The 21,574-nt window shown below is 39.1% G+C and overlaps 1 protein-coding gene across 1 annotated transcript in view; it reads right to left on the bottom strand.

Annotated features, from left to right (window-relative positions):
- Positions 1-647: 647 nt before the first annotated feature.
- SLC7A11 (solute carrier family 7 member 11) overlaps positions 648-21,574 on the bottom strand; it is a 66,531-nt gene continuing 45,604 nt past the window's right edge. The window contains exons 7-12 of the mRNA XM_081304549.1: positions 12,544-12,667; positions 10,581-10,684; positions 9,711-9,807; positions 8,188-8,337; positions 6,824-7,001; positions 648-782 (exon numbers count right to left, since the gene is read on the bottom strand). Coding sequence (XP_081160675.1) covers positions 715-782; positions 6,824-7,001; positions 8,188-8,337; positions 9,711-9,807; positions 10,581-10,684; positions 12,544-12,667 — 721 coding nt within the window. The 3' untranslated portion in view covers positions 648-714. The remainder of the gene's footprint in view (positions 783-6,823; positions 7,002-8,187; positions 8,338-9,710; positions 9,808-10,580; positions 10,685-12,543; positions 12,668-21,574) is intronic.

Here is a 21,574-nt window from a genome sequence, read left to right as displayed (position 1 = left end):
ACAATGAGTGAAAAGATATCTAACATAATAAATTCTCAAGGATTTTTATTCAAACACAATTCTTGGATTTGCCTCAGAAACAACAGCTCTTAGAAGCTGTTCTTTAATATGTTCAAGAAAATTCGTACATTCCCCCTCATCTTTTGTTCAAGTGCTCTGGGTATATAACCCAAGAAAGGATAAGTGATATCCAAGTTGATATCTAAGGGAAGCAATGCAATGCCAATATACAATTTCTGTCCTCTTTGCCACAACAATAACATATATTCTTTTTTCTCAGAACAATAGAAAACATTTTCACAGTATAGTCATCTACAGTATGTAAAACCATGTTTACAAAACCCCTATGTACAGAAAATGTCTCAGTCATCAATGTAAAAGTTCTCAGTCATGATACATACGTTGTAGAGAATGACCACTATATTAATTGTCTATTCCTTTAGTCTTTTTCCCTAATCCCTACAAGTAGCTAGCTTTCAGAGACTCAAGAATTATGTGAACTCATGATGCAATTTGCATATTAGTTTTCTACAACTACATAGAGTTTTAACTAAATTTCTCAGAAATCAGTTTTAATACATGAGCTATGAATAAAAACAATGATTCCTTTAGTCCATCACCAAAGTTGCAATACTCCAGGTTTTCAGGAAATGAATTAAAGATCCATATTGCATCTCTCCCTTGGGAAGAGTGTCAGGATTTCAATGCATTAGTTCATAATTTGCAACAATCTTCTTCTGGTACAACTTCCAGTATTATCTGTAATGTTCTGGTTATTCTATCTGCAAATAAATGAAAAAGAAAAATTAAAAATGCATAGAAACCAGAAATGCATAAAAAGAGCAAAACATGAGTTATTTGGGGATGAATACTGAAAACACACAACCACCTATTTCATACAGTACTTTCAAGAATTATTTACTTCATTAGAATCCTATCATGCTCAATTTATTTACTTGTCACTTCTGTAACTCCCCATGATGGCTTCTCAGCAAGAATACATTAATATTTTGTATTCAAATAAGGACTTTTATTCATGAATCAGGCAACTGCAAATATTTTGAGATAACAGGACCAAGATAGAAATGAATATTCAAGAATATACTGCATATTCAGTTTAAAATTAGTTTGTTTTTTCTGTACCTATGAGATCACAGCCAGAAGAATCCGGAGAAGAATCAGAATACGATTTCCATTCTCTAACTTGTATGTATTACTGAACAAATCACCTTATCTCCCAGGGCCTCATTTATCTCATAAGCCTAGGGAGAGACTTGGACTAAGTCAATGATTCTCAAGGTGTGGTCCCCACACCAGCAGCATGAGCATCACCAGAGACAAAAGAAATGCATTTTTTTGGAGCTCAATTGTACACCTACTGAATTGGAAACTGAAGGAGGGGCTCATTAGTAATTCTGTAGACACTACAATGTAAGAGCCTCTGGGATAGAAGATTTCTAAGGTCATTTCATCTCGACAGTCCTAGAACTCTGTGACTCCGGCTTCAGGGACATTCTTGTTTGCCTCTTTATCATTGATCCCTATGGAACCTCTTCAAGTTTCTACTAATCCTGGACCAGGCTAGAGTTTATCCTCTTGATGGTTTCAGACCCAGATCATCTCTCATCCAGACACACTCAGAAACACAGTCTTTCTCTTCATTTATGACTTGTCAGCTATAAGAACCCATGCAAGCAATAATTAACACTACAAATGGCATTTTTGCATCCTTTGTTTTATAAGCATGTTCCCCAATGTTGTGCTCCTCAGCACACTGAAATGTAGTCTACATTAACTGCAAAGGGTTTGGCACAGTGCTGGCAAATGTTAAACTCTATGCCAAAGTTTCTCAGAATATATTTTGTCACAGCCCACCCTTCAGTAGAGAGCATAAAGGAACACTCCAGAACAATTAAACCCCATATTTACAGAAAAGGGAAATGGTACAATTATCCTATCAAAATAGACTTTTGTGGGGAAAGTAAATATGCAGCAATAGTGAGGAAGATCTGACTTTTGTAGGCAGACAGGGGACTAGAGCTATCTAATCAAAAACAAAAACAACAAATATAAGAGTCTCAGGCATCTACAGTGGTCCAAGAACAGCAGTGAGGTTAAAGGGACATTCTCTTCCAGCCCATCTTCCCTGGAGGGTCCTGCCTCAGCCTCCCTGACTCATCTCCATGCCACTGTCTTTCTTGCTTAGCTCTGCTCCTCCACCCCCAAATAGTAGTCTTTTCCCAAAGCATTTACCTATGTTCTGCACAAGCCATTCCTTGGCCTATTTGGACAACTTGCTTTCCCACCTCAGACAAGGGGGCAACTTGGACCTGGCTGCATTGCTATTGTGCCAATCTCCTTCCAGAAAGCTCAATTTGGATTCTCTGTTCAGCTGAGCAGAAGAGAAGGCAGCAGAGTCTCTCTTCTGGCTCTGCCCACCGAGTCCTTTCTTTTCTCCATGGTCAGTCAGCTCTGTTGATGTTCTTCCCTTTTATTTTCTATGATCTCTTCTTGGGATCTCAAGATTAGAATAATTTTCATCATTCAGCAGATGATTGATCTTGGCCTTGACTGAAGATGGCCACCAACTTTGCTCTTCTAGGTGACTTACAGCAGTAGGGCCAGACAAGGGTGTTCAAGGGAGCCAAGTAAGCCTCTTGAGAAACTTCCCCAGAAAGGTGGGAACACATGGCTTCCTACAGCCATGTCTACATCCACGCTTAAATGAGGTTGGTGGCTTTAGGTGAATCAACCCACGTTACTACTTGCATCCTGGGTTTTCAGTAATTGCAACCGACAAGGTCTAATAGCAACTGTAGTATTTCTAGCTTTACCTTTCCGGTTCAGCTGTTATAAATAAACTGTAACAACTGACCTTGCAAAATCAACCCTACCTGGCACCAGCATGGGAGCTATCACCAAAGGTGGGTAAGTTTGTAAAGTAATGCAAAGCCAACCTGCCCTGGAAGTTATGTTAACAATAATAGCATTAAAAAAAAAAAGGCTTCCAAACCTTTTTCACATTCATGATCTCATTTTGTCTCTATGATGAAGATCTAAGAAACGTAGGCAAGCTTCATCAATTGAAAATGTTAGGCTGCAGTCTACCTGAAAAGTCTGCACATGCATTATCCAGCTTCAGGGGTGTTATAAAAGGGCAGCATATGCTTTTAGGACTCCGGAGTCACAAAATCACAGTCCACAAAGATGGATTACATTCCTTCTCCTAGTGTTGCCCAGAATGATTTTTTATAATCAAAGATTTTGTTTACGTAATGCTACCCTCCATATCTCTCCCTGAGCAAGAGGGACCAGCTTCCAATCACCCCATTTGCTCTCTCCTGTGACAGGGTTTGGCTGATAGATAGAGGTAGCCAAGTAAAACAGCTCCTGCAGGCCCTGGCCTTGTTCACTGGGTCTTGCTAACTCTGTGCTTTTGCATATGTTAGTGGGGTATCTGCCCCTTTTTCCTTGCGTGAGAGGCTCAGATATCTATAAATAAGTAAATAACGGAAACAACCAACCAGGAGAATTAAGCACTCTGTTACAGATGGCAGGAGAAAAGCTTTCTGTCTCTATCCCCTTAAGAGCGTGTTTTCTTCTCACCCTGGAAATGTTATCATGCAAAAAGTGGTTCAATACTGGCATCCTGTGGCCAGAGAAATTCATGAGATCTCTGGAAATCTCAGATTCTGGGGTTCTGAACATTCCCTGGCTGTCAGTACCAAGCAGCTTTTCACTGGTTTCTGAGGGTTGTTTAGTTACCTCTCATTTTCAGGGGAAGAGTCCAGGAAAGATGTGCTTTGATAGACTTTCATTCTCCCAGGCTAATGGTCTCATGTATATGAGGACTAAAAAAAGATAGCATAAAAGCTGAAGAATTTTGCCAAAACAAAAGCACTAAACAAACTGGTCTAAACAAAGGCTCTATTGGCCTCCAAGTTCAAGTGGAGTTTCTCTCTAAGAAAAAGTCCACTTTGGGAGCAAGGATCGGCTGGCAGTTTGGGACTCTAGTGTGTCTCTATGTATTTTGTTTTGGCCAAAGGCTAAGAAAATACTTGCGATTGCAGCAATAAATATTATGAATTTTCTTTATTTTTTACTCTAAGAATTCTGCCTATAAGAAAAATCAAACAAAATTACAGAGGATTGTTGCTTTTTGCTACTCTCTTTCAAGGCAGCTATAAAGATAAAGAGTTACCATGATCACGATTTAAAGGCAGAATGGCCACACTCCCTGGTAAGACTTAATGGCATTTTTGAGAACCAAATGACCATTCTGGGACTACTCCATTGCTGCTAGTTTCACATACGACTAACACTGAATTCAGCAGCCTTGGAGATGTTCAAAACATCATTAGAGACAGAAAAATAGGAGGGGGGAAAACCCTCCAAAATGCATGAACAGGGAAAGACAGCAAAGAATGAAACATAAAAATTGTTTTTTGGTGTGAACTGATAAAGAAATAGTACAGGACACACATGTTAGTTAGCAAGAGGAAAGAGCTGTTAGAATTAGATACCAAATACCAATTTGAAACTAATCAAAAAAAAAAAAAAGGAGGGATTTAACGCCCACTAAGTGGGACAAGACAAGGAATTTGCTTTCATGAGCTCTTTCTCATTGTAGCTCCACTCCAGGGCCGGGGGTCGTTCTTCCTAAAGGTTCCTGGCTCTCTGTGGAGATCAGGCATTTTAACTGTGTGTAGACACAGAGCTCACAGTGATGGGCACCAATCTGTCCTGCATGTTACTAACTAGTCAAATGATCCCAATGGTGAATAGTGTTTAACCTATTTCCCCTTCCAAATAGGTTCTATAGTTAGTGTCTACAACAGAGAAAAGCCTAACTAAAATTCTTCTACAGAGAAGGAGAATGACTTAATAAAAAACAAAGATTAAATATGGGGTAAAGAAAGTGGTGTACCTGCCCAGTGCAGTGGTGAATGCCTATAATCCCAGCAGCTCAGGAAACTGAGACAAGAGGATTTTGAGTTCAAAGCCAGCCTCAGCAAAAGCAAGACGCTAAGCAACTCAGTGAGACCCTGTCTCTAAATAAAATACAAAATGGGGCTGGGGATGTGGCTCAGCAGCCAAGGGCCCCTGAGTTCAAACCCTGGTACCCCTGCCCCCAAAAACAATGTACATGAGTTAGACTTAAAAAAATGAACTTGCATTGTAACACCTCTTTAGGAACAGTGTTGCCATCTAGAAGCTAAAATACAAGTAGAAATAGTGGTATAGGGTCTAAAGATACCAAATACCAATTTGAAACTAATCAAAAGTTGTAGTAAAACTCTGCTCCTAATGACTGGCTTCTAAATGAGTTTGTTGAACACAATGGAAATTCAACATAGACATTAAGGGTTTTTTTTTTTTCTTTCTGTTTTGTTTTCTAGTGGACACATTATCAATTAACAATTTTAATGGAAATCTCCCTGTACTTTTAAGTGGGATTTTTAAAAATTGATTATGATAAACTTAGTAAATTAAAACAAAGAACTACAAAATAAAGGGGATGATATACTCTAAATTCACCAAATTCACCACCAAGGATATAAGTGCCCCTCTGTCTGTATTTTATACCTCCAGATGCCATCTTTCTCTTCTACCAGGTATCTAATTTATAAAGAACAAGAGTATGGAACTTGGAAGTCTAGCAGATGTGGATTCAAATACTAGCTATGTGCTTAAAATCTGTACCCTTAAAATAAACTTTCCATCTCCCTGAGCCCTGGTTTCCTGGTCAAGGAGAGAATAACACCACCCAGGTTATGAGGACTTTATTGGGGACTGATGGAGATACTCGAGTAGGGGAAAGAGTGTTCAGAGCTCCTGCCACGGGGGCTTGCCACAGAGCACTGAGCTCTTAGGTACCCATCTCCCCTCTGGTCTACTATATTTTCTTCACCCCAACCGTAGCAGGTCACCAGGTTCTCCTGGGTTTTCCTCCATAATATCCTTCCCTGTCTCCCCAGCTGATACAGCCTGTGATTCAAGTCTCCTTGATTCTCATCATTATTATCCCAGAAACCACCAACTGTGATTCTCTATCTTTAGCTTCAACTCTTTCTAATGCATCCTCGCAGCACCCCTGATGATTTTTCTAAAGTACAGAACTCCCTGGGTTTGAATCCCAGCTCTCCTCCTTTGTATCTGTGGGACTTAGAATGAGTGGTATGAATTCTCCCATGCTGTAACTCACATCTATAAAATGGGGATGATCATTTTTCCCACCTCATAAGACAGGTATTGGATTAAATGTCATACATGTGCAGACTCATGGCAACCACAGAATAAATGTGACTGTTATTCTGCCCTTTGTTTTTGCTGTCATTATGATCCTCCGTGACTCACACTCCCACCAAGGTAGTGCCATGATCACGATATTGAACGCACTCCCAGGCTTCCACCTAACTCTCCAGCAACCCTCATGTCACTGGTCAAGTTATATGTTATGATATAGAAATACTAAGCTTCATTCAATCCAGAAGAAAAATAAAGAGGTTATTAAGGGATTCAAAAGAGCAATTAGGTCGTTTACAGAACTGATGATAAAATTTTATCTGAAAAAGCCAGTCTTCTAAGAAATGATAAGAGCAGCCCAAACTAAATACCCTGAAAGGATGCAATGGCTGTGCCCTAAAAGTCCTTCCTGCTTTCTTTTCTCTCGGTCCCAATTAAAGTACATTAACTCAGTCCAACTAGCAATCCTGGCACTTATTTTTTTTTTTTTTTTTTAAGACGTGCATGGTTGTCTGCACCTACGTGGGTTTCCTGCAACATAGTCACACGAGGTCCAGGAATTGCTGGAAACTCTTACCTGACATTCTTCTAAACCACCTGGGTTTCTTATCCCATATGATAAAGAGATAATATGCAGGCACCCCAGTCAGAGTGATGAGGAAGCCGATTCCAGTACTGAATGGGTCCGAATAGAGGGAAAGGGCAACCATGAAGAGGCACGTGAAGGAGAAGAGGGCCGGGATGAAGAGCGGCACCTGGAACACAGCACAGAAAAGGTCACTTTAGACATGGAGCAAGAGTCAGGAGGCGGGGTCAGAATACACAGGTCTGTCATGTGATCAGCTTCCATCATGTGACCAGGGATCTAGCACCAGCCTACTTGGAAGCAAGATCTTTCATGCAGTGCAGCAAATGTGCTACACAGACCCCCTGAAATCCAAATGAACGGGTTCTTAAACCCTTAGATGAGACAAAAATCTAAGAATAAAAAAGGGTGTTTCACTAGAGACAACCTATTTGAATTATTTCATGAATTAAGCACCATTATGACTTATGTTTGATTTTGAAAGATTGGTTCTTTGATGAGTATAATTAGAATCCACTCTAATGTGGCATCGAGAGGGCTGGCAGCTAGTTCCATGTTAAAGCCTTTCAGTGCATATTGATTTTCTGTTGAGATGCACAATAAGAACGAATGGGAATAAAACAGGCCAACTCCTATTCAACCGCTAATAAAGATGCTGCCAGAGTTAGGCTGTGAATATAATTAGAAGCAAACTCTGACACCATGACTGACAACATTATCTGTGCTACTTCTTAAAAGCAAATAGTGAGGTTGGATCAACTCATGAAGGCTCAAGGATGGAAATGACGAGCCTATTCTTCTGCCTTCCTAAAAAGCAATCAGTCATTCTATTGGGTGATGACAAATGCACAGATCTTCTCTTTCTCTGTGTATTTTACATTTCTTTTCCTTTTTATTCTGAGCAACATAACACGTTATGACATATAAATGCTAAAAATGCCTATTGTATGAAGCTGCCTCCTGAGAGTTTTCGTTGATAAGGTTATAAGCCCCACGCCTTTGCAGCAAAGCTATCTACAACTAACTAGCATGAAGTCTGAAGTATCCACGCTTTGAACACATCAAGTCACCGGACCCATTCATGAAAAATCAACTTAACAAAAATCCAGGAATGTTCTCTCTTTTCAAAACCAAGACGTACAAAGTTCAGAAAGTCACATAGAAAAAAATTGACAGATTACTTTTTTTTCCCATATAAAATAAATCCATTCTGAAGGTGCTCCCTGCAAGAGTTAAACATTTTATTCCACAGGACACTGCCCCTGCCCAACCTCCCCATCATCCAGTGATGGCAAAGGGAGGACTAGGTATTAGGAGAAAGATTTATGTAAACCCATCAAGATTGCTGAGGTTACCTTGAAAGGACGGTGCATATCTGGGCGTTTGTATCGAAGATAAATCAGTCCAGCAACTGCCAGCCCGATAAAAAGCCACCTGGCAAAACTGAGGAAATTCAAAAGACTGTAGAGGTCTCCAGAGAAGAGCATTATCATTGTCAAAGGGTGCTGGGGGCACAAAGGAGAAAAGCCAAGCTTGGTGAATTAAATGAGAACATCAGTGATAACAAACAATGTCATTGCTTATTATTATTATTATTATTATTATTATTATTATTATTATTATTATTATCATCATCATCATCTTTGGCAATGGAATTTCATACAGATGCTTTGTTTTGATCTTAGTTCCCTTTACATTTGAGAGAAATGAATGTGTTTTCAAAGAGTAGGAGACAGGCTATGATATCATTCAAAATTTAAAAACTAAGAAATTGAGATGATTAGCAAATAGCCAATAATAAATATGAAATTTGGGCCCCATTGGAAAATTCAAAGAAAAGCTTTCTGCAAATCCTCTCTGATGAGCCCTTGGAAACACAGCCGCTGCTAGGTGGATCTGCTGTCTCCTGAATGCAAAATGTTGACCTTTTCTTCCTCCACGTTTACTGTCCCCGTGTGCTTGCCATGTGTGACCCTTAAGACCGCGGGAAAAAATGGAGCGCACAGAACAGCATAGCAAGTCTCTGTGGCTGCACCCGCCAAGGACAACATGACTGATAGCAGAGGCTTAAACCCAAAGCCCTCTTCACAGAATAATACATTCCGTTCCCACAAGTGACATTAACTTCCAGACTGCGCACAGAGAGTGTGCGTACTTTAAAGAGAAATTTCAAGGAAACATTCTGAAACAAATTAAATGCATGGGGGAAAAAATGTTCAATGCATTCTATGGTACTCCTGACAGCAGATTCCAGTTGAGAAAAATGTTACAAAATCATAGGTAAAAACGACTATAACATTGCCAATGGGTGTTTGAGGACTTTTACACCTTTTACAGTCTTTTGTATCACACATTTCACAAACACTTTTCTCTGCATAGAGAATTCTACATCTTAAATTTAAGTTTGGGGGCTCTTCTTTCTTGCAGGATTGCTCTCAAATTTCTCACTTTTAATCAGAGAATCATTGCACAACAGGATTTCATCAATGCTTTGAATAATTTTGTGTACATTTCATACCATGATGAGACATCTGTTTATTTTTGGACAGTGGTTTTTAGCCGTTCTTTTAGTAAGTGTTTGGAACTTTATATCCCTTTCTTTGAGGTTCTCTGTCAATGAGAGGAGACAGACTAATTGTTTTCCTTAGACCATACAAATTTCTACAGAAGTGAAATAGAAGCCATATGGCTAATGCTAATGCATCAAATACACATAGGAAACACTGAGTAAAGAGAAGGTTTGGAAAATCTCTTTCCTTCCAGACTCCGCCTGATACACAATACAGCCAATTTAGCGCTAGCTAAAGTCTGTTTGAATTCGTCTCTGCTAACCTGTTTTTCGACATTCTAGCTAGATATACATGTTAATATGCATTACCAAAACAATAACAGCTGGCAGAGGAGTGTGCTTGCGGACATGAATCATGGAGAGGATTTCTGGAAGGTGACCCTCTCGAGACGCAACATAGAATAACCTGATGGGAGAAAAATGCAGGTGGATTTGACTGTACAATTGATAAGTTCAAATGGAAAATCCAGAAATCCCAGAGAAAACGTCTATCTTTCTCCTACACAAGGGGTTGACACTCCTTGGCCAGTTACTTAGGTCTCACTTGACAGATAAGAATGAGAACATGCTAGGAAATGTGCATTCAATTTTGACCAAATCTGCCAACATGGTATATTGTTTTTGGAGGAGAAACCTAGCAGTGCCTGACTTGGCACAGCTCTCCCTACAGGTAAACAATGGAAGGTGAATGTAGTTCCAGATTCCAACCCAACACACACTCTCCAGCGCGTGCACACGCACACATACATACACCATCCAATATTTATTTACCTGATCGGGTTTTAATCTTATCACAAGGAAACAAAAGGGGATTTCACGTCAAACAAAACGAAAGGGATACAATGGTGGGGTGGTGGTATTTCTGGTGTCTCTTACTTTACTTTTATTCCAGGCACAAGATTTTATCACCAGAAATAAGATGCAGTTGTTAGGCTCTGCAGACAGACTATAAAAAAATGCCACCTGTCCGTCTTCAGAGCAGGCTGTGCGTGTTCAACCAGCGCCCTCTAATGGGCAGAATAAAACGTGCTGTGCAGATTGGCACCAACTGCAAACTTCGCCTGTCCCTTTAAAAACAACTGGTTTGGAGGCAGGGTTGTTTTTCTTTTCAAAGTTATCCTTATCACATCCAATCTCAAAAACAGAAATGTGTTTCTGGAAATATGTGAACTCGCTCACCTGGAGACAGCAAACACACCCCCATTCATAGAGCCGAAGCAGGAGAGGGCAACGAAGATGGGAACTGCTAATGAGAAATTTCCCAGGAGCCGCTCAGAAAAGGTCTGGTGAAAAGAGAGAACGGAGGCAAATTAATGCTTTTTCAGAAAGTGGAATAAAATGAAACAATTTAGGCCAAACTTGCTCTCTGACTTTCTATTAGCCTGGCAAGACGTGTGTGTTTTATAATCCTTCTTTTTGGGTGAGGGTCAGACTCAGCCCGTAGACAATAATCAGAAGCAGGTCCCCTGGTGTCGCATGTTGCAAAACCATGAGCAAAGATCCAAACAAGCACCTTCTCTCTACTTCCAGGAGCAGTGATCCATTGACTGACTCTTTATCAACCATGATGTATATCAGCTCTGACGCTGATAAGTGGAAAAAGCTCAATTCAGAAGCTCTCTACTTTGAGGGACAGAAATCCTTGTGCACGGACGGTTCCTTCTCTCTAGCCTGGAAAGCCACATTTTTACAGTGAAGGGCAGATACACATTGAGAAATTTTATGGATGTCTGTTTCACATACAAATCCCACGGCTAGGGGATAAGTAAAACAATCAATGGCTTGGCCATTTACTTTAAGTATATGAGCCGGTCTGAACAATCTTTTTCCTAGAAAATTCATAGTAGCTGAACCTGTTTATGGAGCCACTTCCTCCCCTTCAGGTAGGTATCTGCCACTTCCTTCTGTGGTTTCCTCTAAAAAGTTGAGAACAAAAATACTAGTCTGACAAGCCACAGAAAGTATACAAGATAAAATACTCAAGTTTCCTTGTATGAAGCACTGCAAATTTTCATGAAAGATGCATTCCCCCCCGCAAAAAAAAAAAAAAAAGATATTGGATTCTTTAGTTGTCCTTGATGCGGCCAACGCTGTAATTAATGGGCCACATTATGTCCCCCAAATAAGTGCTGCCCTTGTTCTGGAAGGAGGAGATGACTGACCCAAGATCAATAAGCTTTGTACATTTGATTGTCTGATAGGTGCAGCAGTGGAAAAAGTCTTTTGCACACCGTGAACTCACACATAGGTTCACACAAAATGAGATAATTTATTCCCTGTGGATGTTGCTGATATGAGGTAATACTGACTATTTTAAAAGGAACTGACATTCAGGGATGGAAAGTTAATTTTTCACCCTTCATTGTTAGGAGGTCATGAGTGGATGCTCTCTTACAAGCTAAATTGTTATTGAAAATTAAAGTATGTGTCACAGAATAAAAGTGCTATAACATGATCTTCGGGGCCAAAATCTGGTCCTGGTGTCAAATAAATTTCAGAAAACGTAAAATTATGTGTATCCACTTCTTAGGGAGTTAGAATGCACATTAGCATCTTTAATATTCGGAAGAGTACTATAGCAACAACATCTGTTTAACTTTTAATCACCTCATATTTCCCAAATTTATTAATATCCCAAGACTAGTATTCAAAGGATAGACCACAACAAACAAATATGCATATGCATGGTCCACCTGAACATTCTTAAGTGATACTTTGGGGAAAGGATTTTAAGTCAGCATTTGGGAAGTTTACAAACAGGAAAGAGTACAGAATGAATGCAATTTGCATACCAAAAATAAAAAGCATTCATTTAGATTCAGTAACTCTCCACTTATTCTTAAAGGATCATTGGAAGAATCATACCTTCCACTCAAAAAGCCCTGACAGGTTTTCAAGCAGGCATACATGGATATGTTTTATAAGGAATTAAAAATAAAAAAGAAATCATATAGGATTGTAGCAGTATCAGTTAAATGGAATATGCTAAGATATGCTCTAAATTTTTAAAATATTCATTATCATTCAGGTCGAGAAAAGATTATCGAATTTCAAAACACTTCCTCCTGCAGGGAACTACTATAAAGTTGCATCAACTCATTAACCTAAATTCGAATTGGCATTTTTTTCAACTTGGACTTACCACTGCCACTGCATGGGAAAGCAACAGTTCATCAGCGCTAATGGTGGTAAAGTAGGCCACATTGGTCAGCACGTAGCCAACAGTGACGATGACCATGGATATACATATAGCAAGGGGGATGGTTCTGAAATGCACAAAGGAATCACTCATCAGTTATCTATTGTTAGTCATCTCTACCACCAAAGAAGGCAACAGACTAGTTCAGATGAAGAATATAATGGTAGCTGTGATAATTATAAGCTCTGTTGGGGTATTATAAACATTTCATCAGGATCAAGTACCTTTGTCATTTAATAAGGTCCATGGGGGCAGATTTCTGTCTCATCTACTGCTATGCCCCTGGAACCTGTGGATCTGTCTTGTTCTTTCACTTCATAAAGGTGACAGCCGTGTTTCTTGAACTTGAGCATGCACCGGAATCACCTGGAAGGCTTGTTAAACCTGAGGCCCCCACCCCAGCGTTTCTAATTGGATAGGATTAGCATTTTTGCAAGTTGCTGGAAGAGTGCAATGCTGCTGACCTGGGAAACACACCTTGAGGACCACTGTGCTATATACCTTTCTAATACGGATGCACTGATAGCCTTTCTAAAACATCCTCAAAAACACATTTCACATGGAGCAGTTTCCCTTTCAGTAGCTTCTCCTGTCAACAAATAAGTGCAGACTTTTGGAAACAGGAGAGTGGGATGTATCTACCTTTCTAAATGATGGCAATAATAATTTTGTATGTAACACAAGAAGCATAGAAGTGTTCGTGATAATGACTTTGCACTGCCCTGCTGTGAGTTCAAAGGAAGCTCGAGATCATGAGTATCTAATAAAGCCACAGTGCAGATAATCCCATGAAATTAGAGGTGACATGCTGTGAAGTACGGACGGCTGGACAGTGCTGACACTGTATGGCATCAAGAAGTACCCAGCACAAATGTAATATTATGTCTTCATTTAATGCACTGGGAAAGCCAGGAAGTTACTGACCCTAATAATTTGACTCCATGTTACCGATACACATTACTTGCTTAACATAATCGCCTCTCCAGACTCTTTCCAGTTCAGGCAACTTGAACCTTCAACTCCTCACACAAAGCTGATCATTTTTTTAGCCGTAGTGCTTATCAGCCCTCATAGAGTCTTCACCCTCCTGGGTGCCACTAATGAAGACCTCAATATAATTTCTTCCAAGATGAAAATGTAGTTCAGAACCAGGAGGAAGAATAGCACAGCCGGCCTCACTACCCAAGCTGGGTGTGTTTAGCTCACTAAGTCTCAGCTCATTATGTCGAATAGCAATATCCCCCGTTGAGAACAGGCAAACCTAGCCAGTCAGCAGCTACCATTCATTATGCTGCTTGGAGTCTGACACTTCCCCTGATCCCCAAAGCCTTAAGCCTTGATGGGGAAACACATTGACCTCCAAATCCCGGCATCCTAACTTTCGAGTAGCAGATGTTCCCATTCCCCCGTGCACGGAGGGTCCTGTGGAATTTTCTGTTAACACCACAACATGCTTTGTTAGTTGTGATTGATAAATGCTACATTTAAGCAAGAAAATCACCAAGCCAATGAAATACAAGGGGGTGAATGACATAAAAGCAAATTAAAGATGAATTCTGTTTTCTTTTTTTGAAAGAAAGGCTGTATGTAAATGCAAAAGGGCAGGAAAGAGAACAGGAAGGTATGTACACAGCCTTTTAATCCCTCACTGTATTATTTTAAACTTGAATCCATTTAGCTTTTATCATTGTCCCAAATGGGGAGTAAATGCTTTCTATGTAGGAGAGAGACAGGAAGGAGAGCAGTAGAGAAACTAATTCTCTATTCTTTGCAAGCATTCCATCAAGGTATGTAAAGTTTCCATTAATTTAAAAAAAAAAAAAAAGGAGGTGATGTTGTTAAGAGCAGAGAAGTAACCTAACATGTCCAGGACAGGTAGTACTCTTGCATCATATGATGCTGCAAAATGACAGAAAGAAATAAGTCTGCAGTTTTATACTGTATCCTCCCACCCCACCGTGCCCAGCATAGAACGGAGCCTCCCATCCCAGCTCATCCAAGTCAGTCTTCCTGCCTCTCTGCCTAGACGCTATGATCTCTCTGAAAGTGATTTTCTAAATTGATCATAGCAGAAGGCATCCTAGAAATTCCTTCTAGGTTGACTTTCCTTTTTTCTCAATTTGTTTTTAACAAAAATAGTGGCAGCAGTTGCAGCCATTAGACAGGCCTGTGCCCAACATTTTGCATATTGGCCCCATTGCATCCTGGGAAAATCCTGTGAGTCAAGAGCATCAGCACCACCTTATATATGAGGAAATGGAGTCTTTGAGAGTTTAAATAACTATTCAAGAATACATAACAGGTAAGTGGAAACACAGAATTCACCTGTGTGTTTACCTTACCTTGAAATCAGAGCATTTTAACCACTACAGTGCATTTGTTGTTTCTCATGTGTTTGTCCCTAAAGTTTATTAATTTTCAGGGAAATCATAGCTATTTTAATGAAGTTTATTAAAAGATTTTATCAAGACTGTACTTTTCATGAATTCACTGACAGTGCAGTTTGATGTACTCTAAAGGAGGAAAAAAACACATGTTCTATGATTTTTACCATTTTTCTGTATCACATGAACTGTAATGTAAAAGTGAAATATTTCAAATAGTTTCACTGCTTAGCAAATAAGTCATTATTTATTATTTAAAAGGAAACAAGTTCATTAATAAATTTCCCTAGACAAGTTTTTATATGAAAGGAAGAAAAGTAAGCATGCTTGTCAAATAAGCCAAAATAGATTATTAACAATTTTACTATCAGCCACATATACAAGATAGGTGTGGGGGGTGTAGGGAGAAATCACAAGAGCTTAAAATATGAGAGCAGGGAGAGCAGCTGTGTAATCTTGTGGCAGTGTACGACATAACTAGTGATTCTCTCTGATGAGAAAATATGAAACCATAGGCATCGGAAAGGGGGGGGGGGGGCTAAACAGCCACAGACTCTGTCCTTGGGTTCTATCTCAATTGGAGAGGGAAGGGGTGGCACATTCTTGTGGCTGCCTTGGCACAAAACAGCAGTCATTTACGGAGGAGAGCGACTGGCGCGCTCAGAAGGGCTCGGTGCCACGTGGTTAACTCCTGGGTTTGGAGCATCAAAGCGTAAGAGCCACTGGGTGAGCTGATAAAAGCTATTAGGCCATGCCAGAGAATCTTTCTGAAGGCTTTAGATGAGAGGGCAGATAAGCGTGGTTAGTAACCCAAGATTAAGGCAAATGGCACAGGATAATAAGAGGAATTAGAGGAAGGAAGTGGCAGGCCACTGATATTTCAAAGCTTCTGTGTTATTGAGCATCCACCAACCTGAAATGCAACAAAGGCCCTGCCTTGTGCTGAATAAAAATGACACACCTGTGAATTCCACTCTTTCTCAAGTGTTTGTTATGATTAACAAAAAGCAAATTCCCTGAGAAGTTACTTAATCCTTAAGAGCTATTGTCATTATAATGTTCTTTCCAATTAACACAGTAAGTGTGGGGATCTGATATTTCTGTTTGGTTGCAAACGGGTCCTCAATCAAAAAGTTCTGGAATACTGGGGTGGGGGGTGACTCCCTGGCACTCCCCCCTCGCCTAGCATGAGTGAGGACCTGGGTTTGATCCCCAGGGCCTCAAAAAAGGTCCTGAATGGTCTTGTCATCCAGGCATATTTTAAATTGGCACCTATAACTGGTCTATGTCACACATGGATACATGTTTTATTTGGTAAACAAAAGTGTCTGGAATATCTGCTTACAAGCACTTTAACAGATAGACCTTCCCAGAAATGATTTCAATAGTGATGGTTGGTGGCTTATATATAAAATCTACAAAGCACTGGCAATTGCATTTTATTTTATCTTCATGCATGTGTGTGTGTGTGTGTGTGTGTGTATTTATTTACTTATTTATTTATTTTAATCCATTGTAGGATGAGATAGAGTAGAAACAAATAACAAACAAAATTCACAACAAGCCACCAGAATAGGAGGCAACACCCCCATTTTTTTCAAACAAGGAAACTAAGGTGGTGAAGGATACAAACAAGGTCACAGAAGTAGTGGAGGAGAGGGCTGGACTGCAAATCCAGATCTTCCAGTGCTTGGCTCCACATACCTGATACATCCTGTCATGGAATGGTTGGTCGCTATTTTATGCCTACGTTAATCTTAGATACAAGATCCCTAAGATCCTTACTGGTTGACAAATACATATTTCATTTTATATAAATGATCACATATCAGAAGGCCAGTTTGTACAGTGTGACACATTTTAAGCCAACTATATTTTCTATGCACCTAATAGTCACCACACCATAAATAAATTTTCAGATAATGAAGACTATCATGCACCTTGTCAATATGCTGTGCAGCTCTAGGACAGAATATCGGAAATGACTCTTGTTTTCAGAGCTTCGTTTTGGCTAAAAGTGATAATGCTGTGAGAATGGAATGAGTAAGCTTTAATTCTCTACATGGTCAAGAAAGCCTGAATGTTAGATTTCTGATAGACCACAGGAGTAATTTTCTAATCACATGAATTTAGGGTTTTCCAGATTTGCTGTATAACTGCAACAAAATTTTCTGAGATTGGCGTAAACCCAAATAGTTCTTGTGCAATCCCCTGTTTGGGACACATACAACGGGGACCACAGAACTCACTGGTGCTGGGGCATCTGTACTCATCCTTGTGCTGTGATCCTGGGCATAATGGCAGTCAGTTCTGTTAAAACTTACTCTTGGGATGCTCTGAAACCTTCTAAATTGGTGGATGATGATTCTATTTAAAAGCCATTAATAATTTAAAACCTGTATTTCATATTCAGAGAAAAAAGATAATAAAAGAGAGGATCAAGAAGGTAGAAAAATGGCAAACCCCTTAACATCTGAGACGTCAAAAATAAAAAGAAGAACCAGGGAGTTTTTAGGGATTTAAAAATTTTGATGTTAAACTAGGGACTATTTGCTTCTATATAATTGAAATGGAACCATGATTTATCTCTACATCAAGTATTTATAATTATGTTAAGTATGTCTTAATTCTAGGCATTTTAGAATCACACTTGTTTCACATTTTCTTCATAGTGACTAGCACTTTTCACATTTTCTAGCACTCTGACCCAGAAATGACTCAAACATCTTTTACTTCTTTTTGACCCACCGAGTTACTTTTTGCAAAATCACTCTCTTTATTTCATTACCACTGCTATTAATTTTATCCCACCCTTCAAACTTAGTCATGTATTGTAGACAAATATGTACAACATGACTGTTTGATATATATGTATATATACACATAAATGATATATAATAAATATGTGTATATCTACATACACCCACATATTCCAAAGAAAAGCTACCCCTATTTTTCATTTGTGTGGTTTTCTTCCTCAAGTTGTTCACACCCTTCTGCTTACTCAGGTTCATACCAAATTCTCCAGACACCCCTGGACACAGACTATCCTACCTGGCTATGTGATTTCTGATGTATCCAGCAGGGACTGAGTTATAAGTATTATTAATAGTTTTCCAAACTTGAAAATATTAGACTACAGATGCTGGACTCATGGGAATTTCTTTGTATGTTTTCAATGATTTTTTGCCTTATCGTCATTCAGTTCTATGGCTTTTACTTTCTAGTTTATCCACCCTGAGAGGGAACTGGATTATCAAACAATTATAAAAGAAATGCATTCACAGAGACATAACAAGTAATTGAGGGGAAGGAAACATCCAATAACCTTGTTTATGCATATTTTTAAAGGTCCATGGTTCATGTCGTTGCTTTATGACAATTTGGGGTGGGCCAAGGTGGAACACAGTGATATGATAGGCACACTGTCACCTATGGGCACACAGAGAGCCCACTGACTTCTAGCATTCAACACCTGCTCTCTGCTCTTCACTGAACCTCAGCAAGGCAATGGGTGTTTTTACTGAGTCATTTTAAGTCTCAATAGCTCTGGGGTCTCATCTCAATCTCACCATTCTCCATTGTCCACAGATGATGAATTCCATAAACAGAAAAGAGAAGACAGAGAGACCTGCAGGAAGATGCAAGAAATGAACAGACAGAGATTAAAAGACTGCAGGGCTGAAGGAGCTTGTTAAAAATGTACAGAGACAGGGGGCTGGGGATGTGGCTCAAGCGGTAGCGCGCTTGCCTGGCAAGCATGCGGCCTAAGTTCGATCCTCAGCACCACATACAAACAAAGATGTTGTGTCCGCCGAAAACTAAAAAATAAATATTAAAAAAAAATGTACAGAGACGCATAAAGGAGGGGGAAAGTGAAGAAAACTACATAGAGGAAAAAAAATGGCTACTAGGATCATTTGAAGCTCAAGCCACACAGAGAAATGAACTAAAATGGAAACTCATGACTGAGAAATATAGGGTAATAAGCAATCAGAAACATAAATATAAGGATTTTTAATCCCTTAAATACTTTTTTCACCCTACGAACCACTAGAATAAATTAATCACTAAATAAAATTATTCTGCAAAATGTAGCTTGAGCGTAAATTTTCATTTGCTTGCATTTCATTGTCTGCATCTCATTTTTTCTCATTTTCTGAAGATTTAGTGTGTGTCTTCCAGATATATTATAGTTATGCATATTTAGCTTGGATAAACAGAAACATATTTGTAGGCAAGTTCTAGTGTACGAAGACAAAATTGGTTTCAAATAAAATGCTAGCAATTACACAAGATTAAATATTTTAATAGATAAATAAGTTAAATTTGACCCAAATGTTTAGTTTTTATTTTTGTTTTTATTTTATTCTTAAAATGTGTCTCTTAAGATTTTATTATTTTCCTCAGGATTTGGTCTAAAGTACATTAAGACAATGCAACATCTCAGGGAACTTTAAAAAAAAAAAAATAGTGTTCCTGGGATTCCAAATTATGGCTCAGACCTACCAAATTTGTGTTCCTTTTTCCAAAGTACAAATTCCTGAGAAGAAGTTACCCAAATAGAAAGATTACTTCCCAGACTCCCTTGTATCTAGAGGGGGAAATGTTGCTTATTCTTACCCACAGAGTATAAGTAGATATATCAATTGAAGGCCAAGGGATTGCCTTGTTAGCCCTTCTCTGACTGGAGTCAGTTACAAAGCACCTGTGTTAGAAAGCTTTCCATCACTTTAACAAAAATACCCAAAAGAGTCAACTTATAAAGATAGCAGGTTCATTTTGGCTCCCAGTTTGGGAGGTTCTCATCCATGATCAATTGACCTGACAGCTTTGGGCCTGTGACAAGGGAGCACATCCTGACCAGAGTGTGTAGCAAAGCCAACCACTCCCCGCATGGCCAGGAAGCAAGGAAGTAGAAAAGGAAGGAGTCTAAGTCCCATAATCCCCTCAAGGACAGTTAAGTAAAGACTTCCCACTGGTCCTCACCTTCTGAATGTCCCACCACTTCCCAATAGTACCACGCTGGGGGGCAACCTTTTAACACATGGACTTTGGGTGCATGATGAAACCACACTGTGGAAGGAATCTGGGTCGCAGGATCCACATGTGGAAATGTGACTGGTCCCTGGCCCACCAATCACCAGGGACACCGAAATGGGACCCAAGGACACCAACTTTCTTACATGAAATAAGAAAGAAACTTTTGGTTGTTTAAAGCCATTCAACTTTTGTAGTTTGCTTGTTGTAGCAGCTAGCATTACCCTAAATAATAAAAAGATGAAAGACGGGCTCCCATTATATCAAGAGTTCTTTTTCTTCAAGTTCGCTTTTACTGAATCAGTCTAAATAAAATAAGTGCTCATTGTTTTGTTCTATATTATTTGTTTTATGAGACAAAAAAAACATAAAATTCTTAAAAATGATGTCCCAAATTATAATATCAAATAAAAATAGATTTTTATCTGAAAAATCTTACATAGAAGAAAATTATTATTCAGACTTCCCAGATACAGAGCAAAGATAGATCCCATGATTTACTATTTTAAAATGTAAAATCTCTTTACACTTCTGAAAATTAGCAACAAATAACAAAGCATAGTTGACCCTTTTCTCCCCATGCGGACACATACTAAAACATGGAATGTTAAATAAATACTATTCTACTGAGAACATGCAACATAAACCAAATATACCCACTTTGGCAAGGTATATGAGAATTACAGTCAAAATTTCCTCAAGCAGTAAACACACATCTTAGAAAGAACTGATGACATGCTATACACTAGGCCTAGTCACATTTCTGACAGCTGCACAATAAGAAATCAAAGAGATGAACATGGACACCTTCAATCACGAACTATTGCTTCTACTATCGAAAATAGCCTCCATTTCTGGTCCAATTAATAGTGATCATTTTACTTTCATGTCTGGTAGTTGAGTGGACAACTGGTTTTCAAATTGTGTTCTCTGGAAATCAGAATAGTAGGTGGAAAAATGGGTAAGATTATAGGCTACCTTGATCTCATTTACTTCAACCAGATAAGTTCTCTTTTATTTGTTTTAGATACATTAATCTATTTAAAATTATACCTCCATAGCTTTAAGATAATTTTAAAGTCACTACTCTAGTCCAGATTCATACTTCTAAGCTAACACAGGAAAAATAATTCTAGCAAATAAGGCTAATCTTAACAGGAAAAATATAAAGTTGATAGAGAAGCCAATACCGATGGCCTGGCTTCAGTCAGAGTGGTCAACCCCAAAGGCAGGGCCACAGAGGACATGACACAGCAGCTTACTGGCGCAGAGGGAAAGGTGGGGAAGAGAAAAAATAGAGTTGATGGGCTAAGCACCCTGCCAGTTTACAGAGATGATATGTCCTTGTCAAGAGAGTGATGATGAGGACTCAGCTCCATGAAAGGTCACAAAAGTCCACAGAGCAGCAGAGCCCTGCAAGTCCTCTTCAGATTGTCCGTTCATAAGGATTCATATTCCCAGCAGAAATGGAAATGTTACGATCTTTTATCTCTCAGCTAAAAAGTGAAACCTTTTAAAAAAAATAAGCCTTTGTACATTCATTTTATATT

This window comes from Spermophilus citellus, assembly GCF_964194105.1.
Source record: "Spermophilus citellus genome assembly, chromosome: 8".
Taxonomy (NCBI): domain Eukaryota; kingdom Metazoa; phylum Chordata; class Mammalia; order Rodentia; family Sciuridae; genus Spermophilus; species Spermophilus citellus.
The sequence above is the reverse complement of the archived record's forward strand: the minus strand, read 5'-3'. Positions and strand labels throughout refer to the sequence as shown.